The sequence below is a fragment of the Cheilinus undulatus genome, linkage group 11 (genome assembly GCF_018320785.1).
Source record: "Cheilinus undulatus linkage group 11, ASM1832078v1, whole genome shotgun sequence".
NCBI classification, from domain to species: domain Eukaryota; kingdom Metazoa; phylum Chordata; class Actinopteri; order Labriformes; family Labridae; genus Cheilinus; species Cheilinus undulatus.
Genome location: NC_054875.1, coordinates 13,328,656 through 13,352,430, shown reverse-complemented (window position 1 = coordinate 13,352,430; position 23,775 = coordinate 13,328,656). Strand labels below are relative to the sequence as shown.

General features: G+C 39.7%; 1 protein-coding gene across 2 annotated transcripts in view; it reads right to left on the bottom strand.

Moving 5' to 3' along the window:
• The window catches only part of sema3bl (sema domain, immunoglobulin domain (Ig), short basic domain, secreted, (semaphorin) 3bl), a 119,626-nt gene that overhangs the window by 78,493 nt on the left and 17,358 nt on the right, over positions 1 to 23,775 (bottom strand). For both annotated transcript variants that reach the window (XM_041798847.1, XM_041798848.1), the window contains exon 2: positions 3,200 to 3,360. In XM_041798847.1, coding sequence (XP_041654781.1) covers positions 3,200 to 3,360 — 161 coding nt within the window. The remainder of the gene's footprint in view (positions 1 to 3,199; positions 3,361 to 23,775) is intronic.

The following is a 23,775-nucleotide window of genomic DNA, read 5'->3' as shown; positions in this document are numbered from 1 at the left end:
CCATTAAAGCTCAGAAGTTTACTTGTTGTTTTGTTATATATTCATCAGGAGTAATGCAAAAAATGGTTGTAGAAGGAATTTATGTCGTTGTGAATCGGGCAATTTAAAAATTGACCTGAGCTAAACTATTCACTCCTGCTAATGCTAAGCTAGGCTAATCGACCCCTGCAGCTTTGCTTTAGATTTTGGGCCCTAAAGGTTTAAACATAGATGCTGGTTGTCAAAGCATCATTTCAACATCATGTTTCCTTGGGGAGTCTGTTTGAATTTATTCTGTTGCTGTCTTTTCATCACCGGTTTATGGAGCGTTTGGCAGACGTGTGCCGTGTTGCAAACCTTTGTTTAATTGAACTGGCATCTTCTGACAGGAACACGGGTATGAAGTGCCAAACACCCTCAAGAAACTGAGAGCCTCAGCGAGCTCATGTGTTTTCATCATCCTGAGACAGAGAGGTGGTTAAGGTGGGCGACAACCCTGTTTACATAAATTCCCCGAATGCCCATTCAGCTTGACCCATATAAAAGCATAGAGTCACACAAATGCACATTCACTCACACACTGCTGCAGTTAGCTCTTACTCAAGCTCTGAGAAGTTTAGCTCTGTGATTAATAGAAACTAGCTTACTGAGCATACAGAATCATAAAATAAAATTGAAGATTAAAACAGGAATATTCTGCATACTTTGCCAGCACTTTTCTTCATATAGACGCATGTAAAAAAAAGCAATAAAATCATTGTTAAATTTACAGTCAGCTCATTTTTCTGCTGTTGAAGCCTTCCAACCTAAACTCTAATAACTCAAAGACTATAACTCAGAAATAAAATACACCACAGAACTTTATCTACTGTTGCTCTGAATGAACTACATTAATTGTGGATGCCTTTCCCATATGCTTTGCATAATTTTCCATAAAAGTTAATGTACTGTGTTGCATTTCCAGAAGCACTCCATCACACGTACAGAGACTGAGAACGAATAAACATTTCCAAAACGAATAAACTTTTGCACAGTAATCAGTTATGCCTCAAAGCCAAAGATCCAATATTTCTTAGAGAATAAAAAAAAATAAAGCTCTAAATCATGAATGCATTGATTCAGCATGTTTCTCAGCTCTGAGGATAAAACCCACAAAAATAGATTTCATTCGCAGGAAGAGAAAATAAATCTTAAGTGTTCTTACGAAAAACAGTTGGGAACCACTGATTTAAACTACAATAACGATGAAGCTAGAAAGAATGTGCTCTCTGTGAAGCTTTTAGCCACATTCAGGCCAAAAACGGAGGATAATGCAAGGCATAGATGTTGCGAGTAATGCCGGCCTTACACCATAGAGGACTCTGCTAAACTTTTAAAAGACTCTACAAAGACTGACAGCTGAGACTCTCACATCTGAAGATAATTTGTCATTTGTCATTTTAGCGTCAGACTAAGATTTTGCAAAGACTGGGGGTCACTAACTATAAGACTAGAATATGATGCCTTTTGAGATTATTTCCCATCATGCATCTGGTGGAAATTCCCAACAACTTTTGGGCTCTTATAATATGATGTTCTTAAATCATTTATATATAAATGAAAGGAAAATTAAAACAACAAACTAAAAGGGTTTTTACTTTGAAAATCTAACGGAGGTTAACTGTACCTGTCATGTCAGCCTTGAATGAATAGACAGCCATGATACAGACACATGCAGCGAGATCTGAGTGCAGCTCTGCGTAGGAAAGTTTCTCCATGTCTGAAATTCTTAGCGGATGTTCAGTGGCTTCAGAAAAACTACGCTCACGTTTATGCTTTAAAAAGTAAACTGTTTTAATAGAAACTTAGATTCCTTGTATATGTTTATTTGGTTGCAAGAAATTGGAAATAGAATTGTTTTTGATAAACTCTTTAATGAAGCCTTACTAAATGCATTTAAAAAAACACCCAGAAAAACATTAATTTTTGAGTGAAAACTTTTTAATATTTTGTTATATTAACTGCATCAATGACACAAAAAGCTTTATATGTTTGTTCATTTTTTTAAGTAATTTGTAATTATAGTGGTCTTATTATAAGTGATCTATGAGTTTTATCACTTTGGCCCACTAGTAATCAGAATAAAATGAACAAGGCTCTCTCAGTCACCAAAGTCATCCATCCTTGTTTACAGTCAGGAGTGTTCGGCCAACTGTTTTGCTTGGTTTCTGGATTAAAACATCAATTAAAGATTTTTGAGAAATTCCACAGTAGGATTTGAATGCTGATATCTCCTTCTAGACCCAGAGCTGTCAAAAAATGTAGGTGGTCACTGTTAAGCTCTATATTCATCCAGTCCTGTGTACCCCTTGTGGTCAAAGGTGCATTTCTCCCTCTTTCTGTATTGCAACACTTTTATCATCATTTAGTGTTTTTAAAGGCTACTAAAGGTGAATAAGGCTCTGTGTGCGTTTGTGTGTAGTTATTGCAGCAACTTAAATAGTAACCTGGCTTGAAACGGCGATCATTTAAATTAATATGTCAGACTTCTGGATCATAATTCATGCTCAGGTCTTTACAGCAGCCTGAGAAAGAGTCACAGCATGTAGTCTTTGTTTGACAAACCTCTTCGACAACTTATCCTACAGATTAAAGGTGACGCAGATACAAAGATAAGATCTGATTTATGACTAGCTGACTTATACAGGTGTTCCTCTACAGGAAGGGCAGAAGATCATGAACGTGTTTTGGCAAAAAACAAGACATAAATTTAGTTGATAGGAGAAAAGCAGAGTGTAAACAAACATACTAGTGCATAATTTTTTTTAAAAAATAGCTCAAAACAGTTATCACTATTTACCTTTTATGGTACTGATAGTGATTTTTTAACTTCATATTTTCTTGTGTTACTGTCACAGTAATGATGTGATAGTTGTGATTTATATCAAAAGAATAGCTGTTCAGGTTTGAGTCATCACGTTTACGGTTGATTTATAACACAGAGTGCTTTAACAGATGTTCTGCGTGGAAGGAAATCTGGAAAAAGACTAAATCCTGAGGCTATCTGCAAGATTTACATCATGTTGTGTGCATTGAAACCCCCTCATAGAGTCACTGCAAATAAATCAAAATGAAATGATGAATGTTGGCTGTCCAGTTACTAACTTTTCACAAAGCATTCATCTATAGGGCAGTAGGAAATATTTCAATACTTTCACTTCAACTGTGGAAAAAAACTCACCTCTTTTGACTCGCTGCTGGTGGGTCCCAGCAGGAGAGAGTAGAGGACGTCTTTCCCTCCTAAGAAGAGGCGGTCACGGTACTCATCCAAGAAGACGGCGGTGAGTGAGAGCTGGCCGTTGTGACCGCTGAAGATGGACGACCTGTTGGTGGACAGCAGGTCTGCAGGGAGAGGAGAGAAGAGGATTAGCAATGGCAGTAAATAGAAACACTAAGCAGGTTCAAGAAAGGAAATGAATAAAGAGGTAGAGCAAGATGAAAAAAGGAATTTGTCACTGGACTTAAAAAAATACCTCCCAGCAAGAATTTATACCATCGTAGCGTGAAAAAAAATGAAGGCAGAAAAGAAAGCAACATAATGCATTTTATTAATGAAAGCACATTTGTGGAACAAGCTGTGGGACTGCACCATTCCTGGCACCTAATGTGCAAGAGAATCTAAGAGGAGGGGATCATGCCAAACAGAGGTTTAGATGTCATGTTTAATATCTGCTATCTGCAATCTAAATCAATGTAAAGGAGGTCACAGAGGGGAAAAGGCCTCAGTCACACATCTCAGAAAGAAATTACAGTAATTTGCTGGTACAATGTATTTCCAGTCTTAGATTTTTTTTTCTTCTTTTAATAAACTTTCTCATTAACAAAGTCTGACAGCCACACTCATGAACTAACAGTTCAAACAGTGCAGACTGTGCATCATTCAATCATTATAAAACAGTGAAAAAGATCAGAGGTCTAATTCAGGATTTCAACCTTTTTAGAATCAGTAAAGCTAAAAGCTTTAGCTAAAGCTAACTTAGCTATGCTAGCTACATAATAAATGTTTCTTTACAAATCAATGTGGCTAAGTTAGCTTAAGCAACAATGGCTAAATGTACCTAAAGCCAATTTAGCTGCTTAAATAACGTATCCATGTAGCTTATGTAGTGGCTTTGTAAGTTTAGCTTTATCTACATTAGTTATGTAGCTACTGTACCTTAAGTTAGCTTTAGCAATGTGAGTTTTAGCAATGTTAGCTTTAGCAATCATTGCTGAAGCTAACTTGGCTACTTTGATAACATAGATATGTAGCTTACCTAGCAGCTTTGTGAGCTTAGCTTTAGATTCATCAGCTATGTAGCTATATTACCTACATACTAACATAACCTGTGTGGCTCCATTATCCAGCTAGGTTAGCTTTAGCAATGTGAGCTCAAGCAATTATTGCTTATGATGACTTAGCTATGCTAGCTACATAAATAACGCATTCATGTAGCTTACGTAGCTGCTTTGTAAGTTTAGCTTTAGCTACATTAGCTGTGTAGCTACATTACCTACATACTAACATTAGCTATGTAGTTCATTATCTAAAGTAGGGATGCACCAAAAATTCTCGGTTGAAAATGGCCCAAAAGTGCATTTTCGGTTTTCGGCCAAACGACTTTTATGCACACATATTATGCAAAATACACTTTTTCAGGTGTTTCTAGCAAAAAATATGTGCCCCTGGCCTGTCCATAATACCTCCAAGAATCAGAAGGATCCATTATTCTGGGCAAATCTAGACTTATAATCAGATAATCAGGCCTTTGCTTGCTTTTGTCATGTGGTGAAAATCTTACCCCAAATCATCATGATGATCTTGTAGTGTGTAATCTTTTTCTCCTCTTTAAAGGCTCTTTAAAACAAAACATCACATTTCTGTTTCTCCACTTCAAAATAAAAGCCCCATGTGTTATTAAGTTTATAAGGGGAATACAATTCACTAAGCAAAGTCATGCAGTTTGGACAGCAAGCATCTTTTGTTGTTTGATGTGAAGTAACATCTGATGCATGCTCACTTTTTTACGGACACCATTTTTTCGACCTCACATTTGTATGTGAATCTAGTGACTACAGAAAAATTGTTTAGTTTCGAAAGTGCAAGACTGCGTTAAAGCACAAATGGATATTAAAGTCTCTTAAAAGTAAACTTGCAGCAGTGAGAGAGAGCTGAACACAGCAGTCTGCACCTGGCTCTCCTCTCTCATCTGGCAGCAACTTCAAAGTCATAAAGGTTGATGCAGCTACTCTGCAGGAGTGGCACAAAGTGGGTTGAGTTCAAATTCAGCTAGATGTGGGGTGTCTCAAACACTCACGTGTGTACATAAACTACACAGACAAGAGTAGAAAGAGCAGCAAACTCTCTTCTTTCTCAGCCTCTCAGCCTCCCACAGCTATTAAATCTTCCACTTTATCACTCCAGCACATCCTTTATCTCTCTCATCTACCTTCCTGCTCTTCTCCTGTATCAACACTCACTTCGCCTCTTTTTCTATTTTTTTGCCATAATGAGATGAGGACAGAAATATGCATGTGTTAGGAGACGTCCTCGGTATGTTGAACTCTCAGCAAAGCTTTTCAGTTTGGCTTCCCCTCTACCTCTCATCACTCGAGTGTCACACTCCTCTGCTGCTGTCACACTCATGTATGGTGAGAGAGAAGGCTCAGTCAGTCAGCGAAGGTACTGACAGAGGGAAGCAAAGAGGCTCTGTGTACCGGTGTCACCTTGTCAATCACTGACAAACGCAGACAAGCACAAACAAAGATGATCTGTTTTTATTAGAAATCTCTGCTTCTCTAACTCCACAGGCTTCCATTCACACAAATCTTCAATCTCAGCAGTAGCAGGAGTCTTCTTGAAGAGTTCTCTCTTTCTTTTTTTCTTGCTGTATATTTTCATGAGTAATGTTAGCACCAGGAATAGTTGTCTTTTAGTGGTGGCAGCAAGGCGCAATTTGTGAGCACTGTCACTACTTGGAGCTTGCAAGCAGGGAGCCCATGTCCGCTAAAGGTGGCACTGCTGTTTGGGCTGTGATGACCATGTTGTAGGGGAGGTAAGATAAAGAGTGTCTCTGTGTTGGCATGGTGGGTGGTGAGAGCTAGCATGGAGGGGGTGACTCTGGGACACAGGAGCACACTGTTCAGCCCTCTGGAGGTGTCATGGGACTTACTTATCAAACCCTGTCAAAAGTGCTGTTTTTTTTGCAGCCCATAAGTCTGCAGGGTTAACTTGTCAAGGGCTCACCTTGGTGATGGGAGGTCGATGTTTGATTGGTGACCAAAAGGATACACTCAGTTAGAATTCAAAACAGGACCGGTTATGTTCTAAGGGCAGTGCTGACTCGGTAGAGGAGTTGAGTGCTGTGATTTGTAGAAGCACCACCTTTTCATAGACTATCACACACCTTTAGAAAGCAGAATAAAGGAAGAGCTGGGGTGGAGGAGGGTTGCAAAAAGTAGCTTACGAGGGAACAGTAAAGCTTAGCAAGGCTAGAGCAGTTTAAATATGGCAGCATGAGTGTGATTAGCCAATAGCATGCTTAGGGCAAATCAGGGGGCACATTCATCTGGGACACCTCCCATAGAATGCATTCAGGAAGGGCAGGACTTTTTCAAAAAATTATCTGAAGGTAATTGTAGGACATTCTGTCAGTCACATTCATGATGAGCCAATCAGAGCGAAAAGACAAAATGACGCTACTCTTGAGCAGACAGGCTACCGCTTCTCTAGATTCACTGAATGGCGGGGCTTCTCTGTGAATACAATTGATGCAAGGCTGGTTGTCAGAAGATGCGCAAAAATGTCTTCTCTGCCAAGACAAGCTTTAGGTGTGGTCCTATGTTCTTTTTTTTTAAAAGAATCAAAGTCCAGTTTCAATTAGACTGCGGCTTTTCTGCAGCTACATTCAAACAGCTACTGCTGCAGCAGCCATTGGATATACCGGCAGACCCCACCCTTAACAATCGCAAACCCATGCTGAAGCAGACTAGGAGAAGAGCAATCATCATTTTTTTTTTGCCATAAAAAGCTTTCAGTGTTGCTCTCTGTCCTTGTTTTAATAAAGGAATGTTGTCAGGTTCTGACAAATCTGCCGCTGTCTAATTCCAAGCTAATCCCTCCATGAGAAGGTATTGTATAAAACCACTCACACAAGTAACTCAGTAACTCTCACAAACCCATGCTTGAAGCAGGTCGGCAGAAGAGCAAACACTCATTTCATTTCTAGTAAAACTGATGCTAAGCTAAAGCTACATCCGAGGTAATCAGGTAATGGAAGAAAACTAAACCCTGCCCATCGCTACCGCCTTGTTCTCCTTAAGAGATACTGACTGGTCCGAACAGGATCGGCACAAACTTTATGGATTGGAGGTTTTCAAGATAGATTTGCATTGTTAGGAGCTGTTCTTCCAAACTCTCGAATCCTCTAGAAAGGTCAGAGCCTTTCAAAATAATGCTTTCACACTGGGCGTGAACCGGACTATGGTTCAGTTTTGACCACCTCTTTTGGTCCAACCAAGGCCTGGCTATTTGGTCCAGACCAGGTGTCACCCCTTCACTGATTAATGCTAAACCCGGGGAGATTCCATTTATTCAGTGATGCTTAATTTAGCTGCAGACTAGTAGAGAGAACCCTGTCAAATTTTGCCACAAAAACCCTCCACAGACAGTTATGAGTAGAATTTCTAGAATTAAACTTGACATAAAACCTTACAGCTTCTGGCAAAGTTATAATGAGAAGACTAACAAGCAGCGATGTAGAGTAGGGAGTCTGAGGAAGTCAGAGACAGAGATAAAGTTGGAGGGGGGTTGAGCTGTGGCTTTAAACAGCTGGTAAAAGTCAGAAAATAATGAGTAGGAAGAGAGACAGGCAGAGTAAACCACTAGACAGACAGAGAGAGGAGTGATGGATGATGGATTTATTGGGACTGACTTCTGTAAGCAGAAAAAGATGATGAGGAGGCAGAGGAGAGGATGAGATGGTATACATTACATGCTACAGATATCTGCCACATGCATCTTTACACCATATGTTTTACTTCTTTGTTCTATTTGGGGTTCTTCTTTATTGTGTGTTCTGAAATGTAATGTTTTCCTGAATGATTTTCCATTTTTCTATCTACAGATGTCTACAGATAAGAGGATATTTCAGCAGGGAGGTCTAACAGAATCTGTCACTTCCCTGACACAGTTTATCAGCAGAACATACAGGCAGCTCAACAAGCTGTCAGATGTTGACCGTCTGCCGCTGCAAGTTCAGCTTTTTCCACGTAGCTCCGAGCCCAGAGATGACCTCCAGCTGCAGAGTGAGTGATGAGGAATAAGTGGAGGTGTGTGCTGAGACCTGTTACAGATACTGTGGTGTTACACTGGGATCAAATGTTCACAGCACACCTCTCTGTTTGGACACGAGAGATTGCAGAAGACAGATATAGTTAGGGTAGTACGGCATTGAATTTGCACTTTTGGGAGCTGTATGGCAGAACATTTTAAACACAGATTTTGTTATTATTAATGTACCATGTTCTCCACTTAAATAAAGACTAAGATGCACAGTTTAGTAAGGGAACTGAGGAAAAATCAAGAAAATCAGGACTTAAAGCTACCCAGAGTAAGTCTACGCCACCAGAGGTCAGAACGCCAGACTGCCACCCGATACCCAATTTTAGGTTGAATGTGCCCAGGCCCCATGGAAAGAAGCCTTGTCACCAGAATCCTGCCTGCAAGCTCTGCAACGCAGGCCTGGCTCCAGGGGGTGCCCCAGTAATCCATGCCCGGGCGAGACATCTGAGATTGCAGATGCAATTGGCTGAAATGAGCATTCTTTGGATTGTGGCTTGGCTAAGCCTTAGAGACAGGGTGAGTTCAGACATTCAAAGGGAACTGAGAGCAGAGCTGCTGCTCCTTTTGTCGAAAAGAGCCAGCTGAGGAGGTTCGAGCGTCTTATCAGGAGGCCTCCTGGGCGCATCCCTTTGGAGGTCTTCCAGGCACATCCAGCTGGAAGGGGACCTCAGGGAAAATTATGGATTCACCTGAGGAATTATACTGTCTGGTCTGGGAACACTGTGAGATCTTTCAGAAGGAGTTGGGAAGTTCTGCTGGAAAGAAGGACTTCTGGGTTGACGTGCTCAGCCTCGATAAGCAAAAGAAGATGGATGGACAGATGGAAAGACGGATGGATGGATGGATGGATCATCCTGTTCCTGTCTATCCAGTATTAATTCAGAATTTTTTTCTGTCCCTAATAATGGAACAAAGGGTGGTTATTGTCATCTTGTAAGCAAGATATAAAAAGCAGTGTTCTTTCAAAGGTCAGTGGCGGTGGACATCTTTGTGTCAGGCATGAAATTATCAACAAGACAGGGAAGCTGGAGTAAATTAGTAAAAGCTTGTATTTCTTAACAATGATTAGTCCTTACACGCACAATAACATCATTCCATCTCCTTCAGAATTTGTTTGGCAGATGAAGGTGTGTCTCAGTGCTCTCTGACGAGTTCATTCTTTGATCACTTCTCTGTGCTGAGGAATACATTGTCAAAGATCCAGTTTCCTGGACTTTCATCCTTGAAATAGAGCAATTACCTACGTCAAGCTCCAGATCCATTTGCATTGTGTACCTTGTTTCACCGCCTGCTGTATATACAAACTCACAAACACACTCAGGCTTGAAGGCAGATTCCTTGTGTCTCCACCTTTGTGCCGCGTAAATCACTGGAAGTGTACACAAATCTCCCTAAAATTGCAACAGAAATGTAGAACATAAATACCAAAGTCACACACACAGACACACACACACACAAACAGAGGGGAAAGGTGAGCTAACAGCTTCCATCTGTAGCTTGTTATCACTCCTCATCGCCTCACAGAGGAAACCACACCACCGTCTCACCTCTCACCAACCTCTGTCTCTCTCCTGCTCCCTTTCTATCTTCACTTCTCTTCCATCTATCAATTTAACATCCCTCCGCTTTTTCACTTCAGCCCATCCATCTTCAGCTTCCTCACAGTTATTCTGCTCTCTTGAAGGCACTTCTAAATATGTCTTTGGTTTCATCTCACAATCCTGTCCCTCCGTCTTCCTGTCTCACCCACTTCGCTACTAGATATGTCTCTCTTGTCCTTTTAATCCTTGTTCCCCTTTGATCAGTAAGCAGTGATTGGACTGAAAAATGAAGCTAGCATAAAAATGACTAAATCTGCAGTTCCTTCAGTGGCCACTTGAGGCTGTCTCAAAGTGAGTCAATCTCTATTAGATCCTTTATTCAAAGTCTCAACTTTTCAACAACCTGTTTTCACTCTTGTCATTTTAGCTTATTTCTTAATTAAAGACAATCATGTGAGGGTGTACTTTTCTCATAAGTGTTCTCCACAATAATATTAAAGGGCTGCACAGTAGCCCAAAGCTTAATGCTGTTGCCTTACAGCAAGAAGCTTCCTGGTTGGAGTCTTTTTAAGTAGAAATTGCATGTTCTACCTGTGCATGGCTGAGTTCTCCCCAGGCTCTCTGGCTTCCTCCTGCAGTCCAAATATATGCTTGTTAGGTTAATAGGTATGAAGCGTGAAAGTAACAAACATTAAATGATAAATCTGAAGGTGATAAAAATGAATAATGAAGTGATAAAAATGCATTTGAATTATGTGATAAAGTGATAAATTATAAATTAATCTGATTAGTTAGAGGTTGATTTGATGAATACTGTTGCAGTTTTGATTGTTTTTCATACATTATTTATCATTAACAGCACAAACATTTTCACTAATCATATAAGGAAAGAGGCCTCAAGGGGAAAAGTTACAAAAAGTGATGATAAAAATATTGGTGATAACAATGTATGTGATTTGATTTAAAAAGTGTCAAAAATGCATGTGAATGTGAGTTAAAATACTAAGAGATAAAAATGTTTGTGAATTAAAAATAAAGTAATACTCCATTAAATTTACAATTAATTTTTATAATTTACAACATGCCATTTTTGTGACTTCCGTCTTGAAACACTTTGCACAGTATATTTTTAAAAATACTGTGATTAGATACCGTACTGGGGACTTGTTAGCGAGGTATTACCATGTTGTGAGACTTTGATACCGTCACATAATCTTACTTAATGGGAGATAAGTTTATGGCCATGACTTCTATAAGTTTGTTTTTCGTTTGTTGTTTTATTGTTTCTCTTGTCACCTCCTGCTTTTCTTTCTGCTACCCCTTTACAATCTGAGCGTGGCTTTGGCAGATCGCCTTCAACATGAGTCTGGTTCTGCCTGAGGTTCCTGCCTGTTAAAAAGAAGGTTTTTCTTGCCACTGTAATGGGGCTAAATCCTGCATTGTGATTAATGCTGGACCTGACCTCTTTTAAAGTGTCTTGAGATGACTTCAGTTATGAACTGGCGCTTTACAAACAAAGACTGATTGATAGCTTATTATCTCATCCCTACTCTGGATGACCAAATACATATGCAAAAATACTTAAAAGTTGTTTTTAATGATATGTCCCTTTCGAGGGTTTTAAGGTGGTATGCAGTAAGCAGTTAAACATAAAGTCATTGAAACAAAAGCCCACAATAGAATCTGCAGTGCCCTTCATAGTCAATGCTTATCTTTCCGCTGCACACACTGTGATCCATCTTGGTTCACATGACAGAAGCACCACTCCACTCTGCTCTGTATGGAGTAGTCATAGGAGTGCACAAAGTGTCTAGTCACTTTCAAAATAAAATACCACTTATTGTCTACTCATTATTTATTCCAACACTACATCAACACATCAATACATCAAGCTGGCATCAAATGGAAAGCAATTCAACCTCAGAAAGGCAAAATAACATGCTGTCTATATGCTGTTCTGTTTACTACCTTGGGATCTCATGAATCCATCAGTTCTGCAGGGCTGGGCTATATTTTATTCTAGTATAACAATGCAGCACGCTACAAATAACCAAATCAGGTGTTGTCCATGGGGAAATTGTGAGGCTAAGAGGCAGTTCAGAAGGATTTGTGATGTTTAATCTATTTTGTTCAGAACAGACCGTGTTGATACATGTTTGTGATTTAATGGAATTCAACATTTTTAGCTTTTTTTTAACAGCAGAGAAAATTGCTGGCCATGGTGGTTGTTGAAGTACTTGGTTAGCGTCTTTCACTGACTTTGTCCTCTCTGCAAAGACTAACAAGTCCAGTTCTCCTCACAAGCTCTCTTTGGTCTGTTACAACTCTTCAAAATACCATTAAACCACAAATAAAATCCTATTATTAAGAAGCTACTGTTAAGCTCATTTGTTGGATATAAATCAACATAATAGTGCAAAGACTGTACAGCTTTGATTTCTCAACATTTGCTGAGATGCTTCAGAGAAGCAGTTGACAAACCCGCGGGTGGTGAGACAGTGTTTGGCTCCGTTATTAGTACAGCCTATGGTAAGGGGCCCTATATATCTAACACCATCCTTACAGCCTCCATAGGGAAACTTTCCCATCTGTCTCCAATGTGTCTAGTTTCCCTAAAGGCTGCCAGCCAACGCTGCTCTGACAAACGGCAGCCATGCCAAACCAAAGCGACACGCGAATGAGCATCTGGTTTCACTGTACGTGTCAAACCTCAACTATTGCGTGATGCAGTGTCAGCCTCTTCAAAGATCTGCATGCAATAATCTATTCTGAAGTTTGTTTGCATTGTCAGTGTTCTGCTAAGTGAGGGCGAGGAATGCCTTGGTGTCAGTCAAATGTGAAAGCCTGACATATGAACTGTGCGGTTTAATTTCCTGCTGCTGTTTAAGGAACGTTTGCTTATTTGCATATTTTTGTTTGAGCCGAGAGCTTGCACCCGTCTTTCATCACCCATGGTCCAACGCAATATAATCAAACTTGTGATTTAAGATACAAAGAAAATATCCAGTGTGACGAAAAGGGACGACAGTTTGAATGCATGAGTGCATACCTGCATTCTGCGATAAAAGGCAAATGTATAACATAGCGGTTGGACATAGATTTGCAATGACAGGTCTGGAAATGAGGGTAAAAGAAGGTTCAAGAAGTGAAAGACTGAGGGAGAGAGTGAAGAAAGTTCACTTCCATATCTCATGCTGACATCTCTAATGTACAAATTGGGCACAGGCAGAGAATAAGCTATGCTAAGCTGCACACACATACACCAATGAATGTATGCAGGCACATAAATACACAATATTTGTGTAACTGTTGGCTCAGGCAGAATACGGGACACATCTGAAGCGTATTAGAACTCCCCTTTGAGCTAAATGCATACCACAACTGCACTGTACACCATCATGGGTTTGCGCTTCAAATCCCACCTCAGCTGACAGAACTTATCATCAGCCTCTACCTCCAAATATTGATCCATCACATTCTGTTTTCTTGAGCTCTGACATGAAAACACACACACTTACAAGCAAATAAAGACCTATTAGACTCATTACACTCCTGACAGGCTTCCCAGGGTGTCATTAGATCTGGGTGTATATTGTTGCAGTGTGCCAAGTATTCCTGGAATCTGCTGCATGCACAAAAAGTCATCTCACAGCGTGTCTCCCCTTCTCACCACTCCCATTCCTCCTTCTCCTCATCCTCCTCCCTCAGGTCTCATATTCCCTCTTCATTATGCCTCCCCACAGAGCTCTTCAACAGATTTGTTCTACTGCTGGACACATGACTGGCATTATGGATCTCTTCCTTACCCTAAAAGAAAATACTGGAGAAGAAAATGCAAAGAAAAGTCATGCACACTTTATAAAAAAAAATTCGTAAAGATATACCTAGTTTCATGAACAGTGTGGCTTTTTCACTCAGCATGAACATCATGTCTGAATGCAAAAGGCTGAATTTACTCTGTTTTTTCCTGCCAGTCCCCTTAGTAAATTTGAAATAGGGAGTACGATGAGCAAGTGTGAGAAAAAGAGGTTATCCAGTTACAGGCCTTGCTGATTTTGGGGACAAATATTCTGCAATTGGTTATCTGTAGGGGCCTTTTATTTTACCGATTGATCAATACAGTCTTACTCAACTCTGCACAACCCAAGAGCATAATTGTTGAAAAATATCTTTGCAAGAGCCACAATTTAAGTGGTGAAAAGTGGCAAAAAAGGGTTAAAGTAACAACAAAAATAAGTTAAAGGTGGCAAAAATGGCCGAAAAAGCAGCAACAATTATTGAAAAGTGACTAAAATGGGCAAAAAGAGAGGGAAAAGTGGGAAAAAGTGGCATTTAATGACAATTAGGGGGGAAAATTGCAAATAGCAAAAAGCAGGATAAAAGTGGCAAAAAGAAGTGGATAAAATGGGCTAAACGTGTGGGAAACAAACTGATTAATGTGTCTTGCAATGGATCATTTCTGTGGTTTCCCTTTTTTAAGGTTTTCTGAGGGAATAATATTTCAAATTAAGACATAAAAGAGCCACAAATCATCACAAAAGGGCCACATGTGGCTCAAGAGCCACACGTTGAGTAACACTGGCTTAATACACACAAGTGAGCTACTTTGACTCTACTGTAATCTGTCTTTTCCACACTGATACTATTTTCATTCTCCTAAGCGTGCCTAATCCCCCACCCACAATAAAACCTAACAATACATCTTATTAATAAAAGTTTGATTAACTCATTCTGCAAAGAAAGTTAATGTATCTAATATCAGTCAATTTGCACAACTCACAAATCAATAATAGTTGTGTTTACTAATGCAAATTGAGTGCAATTAAACCTAATTTTTGGGACACTTGACCTGATTGCTTATGGTTAGTTTCATTATCATATATATGGTTTAAGTTGAAGTTATATAAATTGTAAAAATTGCAAATCTCACCCACCAATGGTGTTCTGATTCAGAGAGACTGGCACAAGAGATAAATAACATGTTTTGGATGGTTTGCTACCTCTGGACTGGAATGATTACTTTGGCATCAGGAGGGAAAAGACAGTTAATCACTGCTTGCTACATGCCCCATTAAACTAGTGATGAGTTTTAAATTTAGTTTAATTTTCAACATTTATTACCACGCATGCTTGCTTTTTAGCAGCTGATCTGCTGAATAATTTGCATATTGATTCCAAATATCATCACGGTCTCATGAACTTTTAATAAATGCTATCAGCCCAGAAAAATCATTAAAAGTTGAACCCTAGTAGGAGGGCAGCAAGAAATATACAGGAAACTTCAAAAGTAGGAATGATGATGTTCTTTTCATACTACCAGTGGAAAAATCTTTTTGCATACAGATATAATGAGACTGCTTCATACTCTTTTCTGCTCACCAGTGTGTGAATACATCCAACCAGACCGAGAATTTATCTCAAGCAAAATCATTGGATTCTCTTGCTTGTCCACTATTTAACCTTCTGACCTCCAAGTGTATTTCCTTGATTCACCTTTTTTAAAGTACTTGCAAATAACACAATACTCAAGTGTTTAACCTCAAAATTTTCAGCACAATCTCGGCTTTATGGAGGCTGAGGCCTGTTTGTCATAGAGGGCTGTGTAAAATTATTTCAGCCCAAATGCTGAATTTTGAAATCTGATTTTTGAGCATTTTTTTAATCTTTTGTGAAAATACCTCTGCATTCATGTGAGTGAATTGTTTTGGTGCTTGAAACAGGTTTACCAAAGTCGTAGCTTCACAGAAGTGGTGGAATATATGAATGAAATATTAGATAAGTGCAGAAAACATTTCTAAAATGAAGTTTGGTCTTATCATTTTTTGAGCAGAAATGTTGTTTGTCGATCTTTTTTTCACCAAAATGTCTCAAATAGTATAAATGAGGCTGAATTGTGACTTCAGCTTCACGTTGCCATCATCAGAGATCAACAGGTCTAATTCTGTCCTCTCGCTCCAGTCTCCCACCTTTCTGCTCCTGAAAAACTGTAACAGGGAGGGCCTTAAGGATTTCAGAGTGTTGACTGGTTGGCAGTCAAAGGATTCATCCAATGACGCACAATGACAGGTGACAACATGTGCCCATTGCTCTCTTATTGGCCATGTATCTCTGACTGTGAATCACATGGGATGGCAAGTGAGGGCAGAAAGGAAAGATGACATCCTCCTGTTGATGGAAGTGTTTGAACCACATTTCTACAAAGTAAAATGACAAAGATATTGTTAGAAAATATAACGAAAAAGTTGCAAAAACTTAGAAAAATGGAGAAAAAAATTAAAGTGTGTGAGAGCACGATGGGAGCTCCACATACACACACACAAGCTACACACATACACAGCAGTGCTATCTTGCTGGCTATGACATTGCACATCGATCACTCTTTCCCCTAAGTATGCCTGAGTCACTACCTCTGATAGTTAATTAGGACTGAAACAACCTTCCCCCATCGCTGTTTATTACACATTGTCCATGAGACAGAGTAAGAGCAGAATGGGAACTACAGGGGAGTGAGGGGATTAATGACTTCCCTTTTTAAGACCCTGATACATCGGCAGTTTTCTATTTTATTTTGATGGGTGCTGATGTAAACTGGATTAGTTGTTGAGCCTGGCCTATTTCTCAGCTGTATTTGATACATAAATTTGACATGCTGTTTTGTTTTTGATGATAATGTTCATAAATGTGTTAACAGACTACATGAATACAGTGTGCCCTGTTTTAGATCCAGTATACTGTGATTGAGCGATATTGCACCCATGGGTGTGCTCTAACTAGATTTACAGCAGAAGAGTGATATTTCAGTAATGCTTTCTAGAAGTTGAGGCATTTCCCAACCAGAATAAATATCACACATATTAACACAAAAATGCTGAGCTTGCAAAGTCCTATTGTAACTAAGATATTTACTGAAAACAACATTCATGAATTTCTCACAGCTCTAAGTTTAAAATGAAATCTAATATGATAAATAATGAGCATATGCAACCAAATAACATGCTAAACCAACATGGTGATAATAGCATGCACACATGTTAAATTCAGCTGTTTAATAAAGACAAATCAGTGTTAAAGCTGTGATTAAATGTTCAGCAGTGATATATTTCACTAGCGCAGCTGTGTAGCACGTGCTAAAATAAAGATCACATCACCAGCCTGTTTGCATCAACACCAACCCAATCAGCAACACTTCTACGGCGTGCTTTTGATCAGCTACTTGAAAACTGTTATCATCTGTTCAGCACAGCGCTCACTGCTATTGTGTGGTTAAAAAGACAACTGACAGAACAATAATGCATCTCTGAAAGCATTTAGTTCAAGATTAGAGAAAGCACAAAGATCAGCAAGTAATCATATTATATTGTTTTCTGTTGTTTATTTTATGGCTGGTTAAACTACTCCCATAAGCAATCACAAAAGAAGGGTTGAATTTGTTATTTAATTGTGAATTATATGGGGAGCATTTTATTTTTTGCCTTTAATCAGATAATAGCAGAGTATGAGGAAACATGTAATCAGTTGTGAGCAAACTAGCACACAAAGAATGACAAGCATTTTATTGAACCTCTTAGACAAACTGGATTTCTTTTCTTAATGAAAACGTTTCTTTGACAGTTTTGTAATTTGTGACCACAGCAGGCCCCGAATATCACACCACTACAAACACATTAGATGATTTGGTACATTAGACCACTTAGTTTCCTTCTCTCTCTCTGCTTGATTTAATTCATTTCAACCAAACACAAAAAGATTATTGACATAGAAAACATATGCTCACATTACTGAGGGGAAAGTATAATAACAGCGTAACAGATGTTACTCGAGAAAATAAACAGAACTGCATGCAATTTCAGTTTTACTGTTGCCAATAGGCAGATGTGGACAGAGTTGATCAAACTAACTCTATAAACCGTTAACCCATAATCAAAGATGTTAACTAAAGTAACTGTTAATCCATTAATTCTATTCAGAATCAACAGAAGTTAGTATTTAAGTTTATATTTATATGTTATGAAAGTCTGACAGCCCCAAGACAGTTTGGCTGCAGACCCTCTCTCACACACAATGGATTGCAGACCACTGCAGTCAGACACCACCACTGTCAGGAGAGAAAAACATCAAAAACTTTCAAAATAAAACTGGATTAAACTTCTGGTTAGGGGTAATAAGGATTAGGGTACTGGTTAGAACACCAACAGTTAAATGTGGGGGAAAAAATCTGCAAAACCTAATTACAAAACTTTAAATATTGCCAACCAAACAGTCTTCTTACAGATAAAAGCCCATCCTCCATAAAAACACTATGATGCACAAAACTTAGCTAAAGCTAATACAGCTACATTAGCTACGTAAGCTTTAATTACATTCTCAGTTAGTTTCTCTCAGATGTACATGGCTCTGGACAAAAGTTATAAGTGAGAAAGAAACAAAGCTTTAGCCTGCAGTTGGCTGCTGTGTCTATGAAGTTCTTTCAGACAATAGACTACACCGTTAAAATACTCGTTTTTAGGCATAAGCTGGATGGATGGATGGATCCTTTCCATTGATCGACCCTTTCCACTCCCAGTTTCTGGGGGTAGTCTCTGATAAACCCCGCTCTGTGGGGGTGAGCATTGTCATCTTGGAGGACAGAGTTCGGTCCCAGACTGTGGAGATATGGGATTGCCACTGGCTGCAGAATCTCACCTCGATCTCTCTCTGCATTGAGATTACCTCCATAACATAAGGCATAGCTCTCCTGTTAGAACAAACACCTTGTTGAGCACATCTGTGATGAAACTGGCCGTGTTCACAGACCTTTTTCTGTGAAAATGCGTGTTCTTCACTGTCTTTAACATGCCAACAGACTTTTGGACGCTGTCACAGCACCAAACCTGATACTGGAGCAAAAGAAATTTAAAAATGAAAGCTGATAGAAGTTAGATGTCTGTCTGCTTTACATGTCAGCCCAAAGCTTTTAGTACTTTCAACAAATCACACTCACAATAACACCTTGTGAAAACTTTGAGCTCGCTTGGATTAATGTTGAACTTGGCCTCCTCCAGTACGTCACTGTCAGCCAAGTGCATGCTGGGTCGTGGTGTTGAAATGACAGATGCCTTGCCAGTGTTATATAGTGAGTGTTATTGTACCAACATGAGAAAGAAACAAGCCTCCGCCACCCTCTCCCTATGAGATAGACAAACATCCTCAGCTCTGCTTTTTTTTTTTTTTTTTACTGGAGACATTTCAGAATTATTAAATGTTACTGAGCAGCTGGGCCGTCCTGCAGAGAGCAGCAGGCATGGAAGGAAAGCAGAAAGGAGAGAACAAACCTACTGCGATATTCAGAAACACACGCCAACCCACACAAAGACAAAGAGGTTCCTCTTGTCTTTTCATGTCAATTCAGTGTCCTACTATTTGGCATGCTGGCTCAGAGCCAATGCAAAGTGATAGAAAAAAAGGTCAGAGGTGATGGGAACCCTCTTTAATGCAGAATGGGAGACATTACATGTAACACACACTGAGGTGCTGCACCCCCTGCCTTTGAAACAAACCCTTTCTGGCACTGATCATTTAATTCCACTGGAGCTGCTGACATGAAGAGCCGAGCACAAGGGCCCACTGTGGACTGATGTATCCATTAGACAAACATGAACTAATCCCACAGGACAGGCTCTGTGCATGTGTGCCTCTTCTGGTGCATCTTTTTCTTTCAATATTAAGCTGCAAAAATGTACTTACTCATAAATCTAGACGCTGCAGACCAGAGGGTCAGGTCTATACATGTAACACTACTGCCTCAAGCTGACAGCTCAGGGTTTCTTGGTGTCTTGTCAGCGCCTTTAACACTTGCATCTCATTCCTGAAATTTAAGCATTGTCTTAGAGGGATGCATATATGAATGCAAACAACCAAAACTACCCAGCCTGTCTGTAGGTGAACTAGCCCCCTTTAAAGTGAGCTAAAAGTCAGAATGAGCACAGAAGGAGTTGTGTTGTTTACTTTTTATTCTTTAAGTGATTATAACCCAGGATAGTGAGGGAAACTTCTCCTCCTGAATGCTTTTTACCCACAACAGGGGCAGTTTTAGTAATCCGGGAGCCCCAAGCAGAGACCATTAAGAGGTCCTTCCTGTTTTTCCCTTAAAAAGAATCAGAGCAAGTAAACAAAAGCTCTAGAAACATCTCTTTTCAGGTGACAAAACCTGAGAACTACAAGACATGCACAGATGTGAGAAATATAAACAGCCTTAAGCCTTAACCCCCATCTGCATTTTCACCAGGACATCATGTTGGTGATGTAGGTTCTTTGTGATTTTGATGGCACGAATACTCTGTGGGGGTCAGGAAGTGGGAGGCAGCCATAATGGGAATGGAGAGAAGTTAGTACTTTAAAGCTCTAAATGGATTTCTACGCTGCAATCATCATCAGAAAAATTCTACATACATTGGGTACAGTCCCTTCAATTTACAATAAAAGTGCTTTTTAGCACAGTTTAATGTTTTTACCTGGCATGGAGGCGATCAATATCACAAATACTCAGTCCTGCAGATGTTCTGACAGCTAGCATTGTCAATGAAGGGAGACAAAAGTCTTTAGGAGTCTTCTACTGAGCTAAGAGGCTAGGTGATCCCCTAATTTTGGCATAAACATGCTTTTGATTGAAACTATGTTGTAAAATCAACCAAATAAACCTTGTGGGCTAATGATGTGCCATTTACGATGAATCTTTGCCATGAAATGTAATTTGAGCCACTGTAGCTAGCTCCTGTTTGAGATCCAGTTTTCTTTTGCCATTATTTAATCCACAAAACTGTTAACCCATGAAGACTATGTGGGGGCCAAACAACCAGCTCTACTGAGCTGAGCCAAATAATCTGGATCTCTTTAAGGAGATGGATCTCCCATCACAAAAAGCAAGACTGGATTTACATCAGCTGAGGAAATACGGGTAAGATCAGAGTTTGATGTGCTCAACAGTGGCAAAACTGCTGCCTTTTCATCATGTTTTTTTCTTAACTTTTTTTGGGCATGATTATTTTACTGCTGCCAGGACACAAAAGCAGTTTAAGAATTCTGACTGTTCTTATTTTCACACTTTGGAGGCTTGGCATAGTCACAAACAGCTCAGACATGGCCTTTCTGTAACGTTTCACTATGCAGTGACACTTGTTTTCCCCAACTCTGGAGCTCTTCTGCAAGACCTCATCTGCCAACAACTATAACCATAATCTAGATCAACTTTAAAGGGTTATCTGGTTGAAAGAAGTTTGCTACTGGCTTCCATAAGCATGTTATAGCTTCAGTTTAAGATCATGTTTTTCAAAGCAACCAAGAGGGGAAAAAGCTGTGGTTTACTATGGCTGGTGTAATGGCAATCAAATAGACAGATGTTGATGGCTTATATGGTCAGAAATGTGCAATTTGTAAAACTTCCTTAAACAGACCTAATGACTTTGAACTTGACATCCAAAACATAATCAGTTGATCTTCGAGACCTCATTGACACTTAAGCAAAGTTTGAAGTAAATCCATTTAAGTGTTGGACTCAGCCTGATGGGCAATCTGGAAACTTGCCGGCTTTTCTCAGCAGAGAGACGTCAAAGCTTTCACAGAGAATTAGCCTGTGGCTTTAATGATCTCCAAACAGGATATTGAAATGTCCTGTACAGAATTGCATGTGCTTACATGTCGCTGTATTCAATTAGGGGCTTGTGTGATAGGCCAGCAGAAAGCTGGCAGAACAATTTCTGCTGAAACACATGAAGGCCAGCAGAGTTTAATCGTGAGTTGGCTGCTGGAAGAGGAGTCGAGGGAGTGAGGGATGGTGAAATAAAGACAGAAATGTACAAAGAACTAAGGCAAAGGATAAAGTGATGGAAGGATAGATCAGTTTTTACCTCAGAGAGGAATAAATCATAGTATGTGCAGGATGGATGAAGTGAAACAGAGTCAGGAGAAAGAAGAAGGGAAGATGACAGATATTTGAGGCAAAGGGTGAGAGGAAGGGTGGAGAGAAGTTTGGTTTTTCATGGATCATTTTGGACAAAAAAGATAAAATGAAAGAAAACTCTGTGTGGTAAGGATGAGTAATGAAGTTGGAATATGTTAAAAAGGGAGGAATGAAAGATAAAAGTGGACAAAAGAGAAAGATGGATTGTAAGCCATCAGGGAGTGAGGACTATAAAGAGAAAAGAGAGAGTGGTGGGAGAGATGATGAAATAAGGGAGTAGGGGGAGACAGAGGAGAGCAAAGGCTGATGAGAATAGAGGATGATGAGGTAACACTCCATGCTACGTTTTGATTGGCCCGGCAGAGGAGATCGGGTAACAGGAGCTCAGATCAACAGCTGAGAGAAAAAGAGTCATGAATTTTATCGGCGTGTTTGCATGTATGAGAGTGACTTTGTATGCCCGCACACCATCTTTGGAGCTTATCACAGCTTTTGTGCTTTTACCACTCGCCCATGCCTGTTTGAGCAGGCTGTATTATATGATATCTCTAGTGAGGAGCAGGAACAGGTTGGCAGGAAATCCTTGGATTTACACCGTCACGAGACATCAGTGCGTTGGTATCTCTGCCAACACAAACCTCTCTGAGTCTGAACAGAGATATAATTCTGTGTAATAACTAAAAATGAAGATTTTTAAGTATCTCAATCTAAAATCTCAAAGAAATCATGCGACTGCTTCAGACAGAAACTTTTTATACACGTCTTGTAACTTTTTAACAGTGATAACAACAGTAAACCAGGCCTGTGTGCAGCTGTATCAACATGCAAACCATGACCAATAACAACTTAAACAAAATAATCCACTTCCACATCTTTAAGGCTTTTGTAACCTGAGTATGATGAGAAAAATCGCCACAAACAACTGTAGCACACTTTCAGGAATGTGACGTCAGAATCCTAGTTTAAGAATCATCAATCATCAACTGAAGTTTGTACAAGACTCTGAACATGGCATATTTCATCTCAGTTCTTTGAGAGGCTGCAGCTGTGTCTTCATCTGCTGCTGTGAATACAGAAATAACGAGAGTCAGAGAGGGGGTTTTACTCTGATCACAAACATCCAAACAACACACAAGAGCTACCGCCTGGTGTTCATATGCCTCTACAAGTTTATTACTACCAGACATTGAAAGTACAGTGATAGGCCAAGGAGGAGAGTTAGGGTGGTACGTGGGATTCTGAGAAGTCTTTTTAGCAAGGTGTGAACATGAGGCCCAGTAACCTTGACCTTTGACCTCCAGAATAGACTCATTTCATCCTTGAGTCAGAGTGGGCATTTATACAGAGGGATCAACAGTGCCGCCTCTGGCCTAAGTGAGGCCCTACACACACTCTGGTATGGGGCCCTTCTACACCAGTGGTTCTCAACTGATGGGTTGGGACCCAAAAGTGGGTCGTGGAGTAGTTTTCAGTGGGTCACGAATATGTGTCTGGAAAGAAACGTGGCAAAAGTCTATGAAGAACGTGCAGCCATACTGTTGATTTTATTGTTTTGTTTTGATAATGGGTAAATTGAAGTGTTTTTCAATATTTCAACTGATTTTCATCTTTTTTGCATTAAAAGAGCTGCTTTTACCATGTTAATTAAGTAATTTCTCTAGATCTCTGGAAAATTGGCTAAATTTTACACGTTATCATGGGGAAAGGGGGGCGTAGAACATGTGAGTTTTGTCCTGTCTCTTGTTCCGAACAAATTCTGTTTCATCCATTGTCTATTTAAACATGCATTGTTGAAAATTTTGGGAAATTTGGGTTGTGATTTGTCATCAAAGATATTGGTGGGTCCTTTTACTCCCTTATTAGTAAAATGTTGTTTTTTTTCATGATTAACTTGGATTAGCAGACATGCTAGGGGATTGATGATGATAACTGTGAACTGCATGAAAATGTTTTTCTTT